General features: G+C 29.6%; 1 protein-coding gene across 2 annotated transcripts in view; it reads left to right on the forward strand.

Moving 5' to 3' along the window:
* LOC106474411 (UDP-glucose 4-epimerase-like) overlaps positions 1-4,948 on the forward strand; it is a 20,874-nt gene extending 15,926 nt beyond the window's left edge. For both annotated transcript variants that reach the window (XM_022402712.1, XM_013935102.2), the window contains 2 exons: positions 8-158; positions 739-4,948. In XM_022402712.1, the coding sequence (XP_022258420.1) occupies positions 8-158; positions 739-815 (228 nt within the window). In that variant the 3' untranslated portion in view covers positions 816-4,948. The remainder of the gene's footprint in view (positions 1-7; positions 159-738) is intronic.

Here is a 4,948-nt window from a genome sequence, read left to right on the forward strand (position 1 = left end):
CCTGCAGGTGATTAAAGCTTTCGAAGAGGCAACAGGAGTCAAGATACCGTACACTGTAGTTGGAAGGAGAATTGGAGATCTCGGCTCCTTATATGCCGATTCTTCATTAGCTGAGAAAGAGCTAGACTGGAAAGCAAAGAAGTCTTTAGTTGAGATGTGTAAGTCAGTTAGTCTTATCCGTGATAAAGAAGTCTTTAGTTGAGATGTGTAAGTTAGTTACTCTTATTCGTGATAAAGAAGTCTTTAGTTGAGATGTGTAAGACTGAACCAATCGGTTCTTTTTTTTTTTATCTTTTCTGTATTTTTCATACTATTGCAGCATCGTGTAAGTCTGAACATAAACTGTCTAATGACTCACTTGATGTAGTTCTAAAAAAGTCTTATACAATTAAAGAATCATTGAAATGCTTTGATTCCCTGGTACGTTTCTTCATGCATTAAATAATGATTATTTGACTTGCAAGTGCAAGAAAAAGATTTAATCTGGATAGAAGACTTTAATGTAGTCTAATATGTTTCATTTTAAAATATGTAAATCGTGTATTTAACATAATAGTAATTGTAAGTCAGAACGTAATTTGTTACTCAAGACATTTCCTCATCTGTCTGTTCCTCTACTTGACTCGGAATCAATGTTTTTTCATATAGTTATTAAAAAAAATGATATATATATTACTTTAACTACTTATTTCTTCTTTAACTCCTGCATTAATTGTATGTTAACTTTATTTTGGCCAGGTGCCGATACATGGAGATGGCAATCCCAGAATCCAATGGGTTTCCGAGGTGAAATTGCTGCCATACAGAATAGTTAAAAACATTGTAATGTGCACTTTGGACACGTGATTCCTTCACTATGTGCAATAAGAATTATTTTATTTTATTTTTTTGGTGAGCAGTTTTTGCTCATAGATGATTGTTGCCAAATTTATTAATGATTTTTTTAATAAGTTAAATTTTTTCCTTTGTTGTTATTGAATTATCTGTTATAAGTAGTATAGTCATTTTACTGGATTTTAGTTTAACACACACCTAGTCCATATTTATTGTTTAATTTTATTTTTGTTAATCGTTACCAGTGATAATAATTATGTTGTTGCGGGCCATTGTTTCACTTCCAACTTAAGAAATATTGAACTTGTACACGTGTAATACAAGGCTCACTTGACCTGATTAGCTCAAGTATAGAATAATTTTCTCCCTTTCAATACGAAGCTTTAATGAGTACACTTGACTTTGAAAGATAAAGTTCAAGAAAGGTCGAACCCCATAATGACGACAAAAAAAAAATGGTTCTTATTATAAGATGTAACATGGTAGCTCTGCATGGTTGTAGTAAAATGCTGACTAACAATTCAAGACTTTGTATGAAAGAAAACAAAATTTGGCCATACTCTGTCAAAAAAATCTATATGCTTTAAAAATACAAGCTATACTTGTGTAATATACAGAAGTAAATTTCCTTACAAATTTACTAAATAGTACGCAGACATGGTTTTTAATGTAATATACATATTTAAATATATTTAATTTACTTAAAGGTAGCTGTTGTAAATTATTTTTACGGAGTTTTATTTATTTTGAGATTATTTTTACAGAGATTCCATGTCGACATCTAGAGAGATATTAAGACTAGTTTTTATGATTTATACGTACTACCAGTACAGCTTGTAAACTTAAGCTCAGTTTTGATTTGTTTTTTTAATCTGAAATATATTATATGTGCAAGAAATAAGAAAAGTAACTTGTTAGTTTTTGGCTTTATTTTGGAAGTACTTGTTGTGACTTTATATTTGAGAAACTAGTTCCTGTTTTTGTAAAAGATGCACAGTATGTTTTACAGTTTTTGTTTCACACACACACGTTTAGCTATTTTTAAATCTGTGGTGAATGTTTTCGTCAAGTCCTGATGTAATTTACTATTTATTTATTATAATCTTATTTCATCAATACTCGACAACATTAAGGTTTTGTGAAGGTAAAAAAAGTAGGAGCAGTTTTCTACTACTGTTCTAGTTTCATTATAAATGTATAGATATAATTATGCTAGCTATTTGTGATTTGTATTTTATGGGCTAATACGAAGAACTGTAAACGTTTAATAACTTGACATAACCTTTCATACATTTTATCTAACTGTCACTGTCGAGTTCTAATTAGGCCTAGCAAGTCTGATAAAGAAAAAGGATACTTATAAAATTTAAAGTTAAAATTTGTAAACAAAAGCTCCATAAACACAATGTATACATCTCATTTCTCTATAAAGAATATTTTGATAAAACTAAGATCACAAATCTAGAATTATTTGGTTCTTGAAATACTTGTTTCCTAGTACTGTTTGCCATATTATCTAATGTTAAATTAGATTCATAAATGGGTAGACTAAGTTTTTTTGCTAATTATTTTAATATTTTCATAACTTACACTGTGTCCATATAAATATTCTGTAGTTTAAGAATTAAAAATATTTTTAAAACTATCTTCTGATATTAATGGATAAATACTGATGTTATTTTTCTATTATTTATAACAAACATGTTTCCATGGAAGCAATCTCAGAAGTGGAAAATTGTTACCATACCAACCTTCTTAATGTTTGGTTTTCATTTTTATTATTTAGATGTTGTTAGAAATATTTGTTTTCGCAAGTTTGACAAGAATGGTTTTTAAAATTAATAATATTTAAAAGTAGAATACTATCCAGGAAAACCTTACTCCTCACAGAATAACCTACCCTCACCAACGGTGCATAATACGTCAATAAAGTTTAGAGATAGCTTGAGTTAGTAAATACAAAAAAAAATTTTAAATCTGCCAATTTTTTATTCTTGAAATAGTTTTCTTCGTTACCATCTCTAAACTTACTTGTCTCAAAGTTGTTTCTTCATCATCAAACATAAATAAACTGAATGCTAGCTGTAATTATTGGCTATTTATCAATGTAATAAATATAAATGTATTTCATTTGACTGCATGATTAGGGTATTTACCAGAAAGTTAAGATTTATAATGTGGTTTCAGGAAGATGTGGTTCAGCATGGTCTTCCTTCTGTAAAGATCTATGTTAACAACCACTCTCTTCGATATCTTTTAAAGACTGATGTTCTAGATGATAAGATGGTCAACACGACTTCTTTAAGGTCTTTCTTCTTTAAAAATGTATGTTAACAACCACTATGTTCGATATCTTTTAAAGACTGATGTTCTAGATGATAAGATGGTCAACATGGCTTCTTTAAGGTCTTTCTTCTTTAAAAATGTATGTTAACAACCACTATGTTCGATATCTTTTAAAGACTGATGTTCTAGATGATAAGATGGTCAACATGGCTTCTTTAAGGTCTTTCTTCTTTAAAAATGTATGTTAACAACCACTCTGTTCGATATCTTTTAAAGACTGATGTTCTAGATGATAAGATGATCTTTCATTTTCTTCTGTAAAGATCTATGTTAATAACCATATGTACTCATGCTATAAATACTAAATTCATCGGGCAAATAAACATGACATGTGTAATGTAACCATCTCTAACATAGGTGGTTAAAGTTGAGGAGTTAACTTCTTAGTGCCTTAAAATCAATTTGTTTTTTTATACTGAAATACAAGCTGTTTTATTTTTTAACCCTATGTGACTGTAGTTTGTTTTATTGAACACTAGGAGTGTCTTTTATTGGTAATAGTTTTAAATTCTGCCCTATGAGCTGATGAATTTTATTGGACAAAACCCTTTATTATTTTATCCTTCCAGTGAAAAAAAAAGGGTAAGTTTTTTATGAAGTTGACCGCTTGTCAAGCAGCTTTTTACTTACGCATCTTTATTCTTCTGACTTGCAGTAAAAATAAGTCTTTGAAAACTTCGAGCTATGTTTTACTATCTTTTATTCTAATATAAAATAGATATTTTTACCACAAGAGCCTGCAAACTGTATGTAGATGGTCGGGAATAATGTTACTTTTATGTAAAACCTTTTCTAATAACTTAGGCTTGTTTCTTTCGTCGTGTAGCCTTTTTAGTGCTCCTCTACTGGGATTTCTACAGTTATTATAATGTGTGTCATTGCACTGTTGGGAATTTGAAAAACACTTGACTGGTGTAGAAATAGTTTGATAACACAAAATATACATCTGGTCTCTAAGTCAAAGATCACAGTCTGAAAGCTTGGACTTTTCAATTTTTTTTTGTTGCTGCCATAATGAGCTGTAGATATTTGCATTTTCCCCATCTGTTTTTATTCTAAACTAGTCTTTACAATGTAAGGTTGTAAACAGTGAAACATGTTTTATTATTCTCAGACTTCCGTTACAACTTTTGATCATTGTTACAAAGTGAAAAACCTTGCAGGTGTACATATACAACCTATGTTACCGTCACTTAGTTGCCTGTGGTGTTGAGAACAAATAGGTTCATTTATGTAGAACTTTTAAGGTAGCTACCGTTCACCTGTTGTTATCAAGATGACGTAATTAGTCCCTTGTGGTGGTCTATAGTGTTATTAAACCTACAACAGACATTATTTAATGTTATGTTCAAATACTGATTGTTCTCTAACAATTTATGTTCTAAATTAATGATTTGAACTTACATGGCTGTTTTTTTCCTACAAAAATGTTGTTTTTCTGTGAATTACATAAAAGTAAAAAATAAAGTACAAATTAGAATATTAACTGTAATGGTGGATTTCTTAACTGTGTTTTGTTTTTTTATCACAGCAGAAATAAATTTATTGGTGATTGACGTTTCTTTTAGCCTCTTGATTTATCTGTCTTTTACAGGAGATGGAATTTTTTTTTTTACTACACAGAACACAACATTTGTATTTTGGTCATCTTACTGGGACAAAATGTTAAAAAAAAAACATTTGTATGTTGGTCACCTTACTGGGACAAAATGTTAAAAAAAACAACATTTGTATTTTGGTCACCTTACTGGGACAAAATGTTAAAAAA

Source organism: Limulus polyphemus, unplaced genomic scaffold, assembly GCF_000517525.1.
Source record: "Limulus polyphemus unplaced genomic scaffold, Limulus_polyphemus-2.1.2 Scaffold7186, whole genome shotgun sequence".
Taxonomy (NCBI): Eukaryota; Metazoa; Arthropoda; class Merostomata; order Xiphosura; family Limulidae; genus Limulus; species Limulus polyphemus.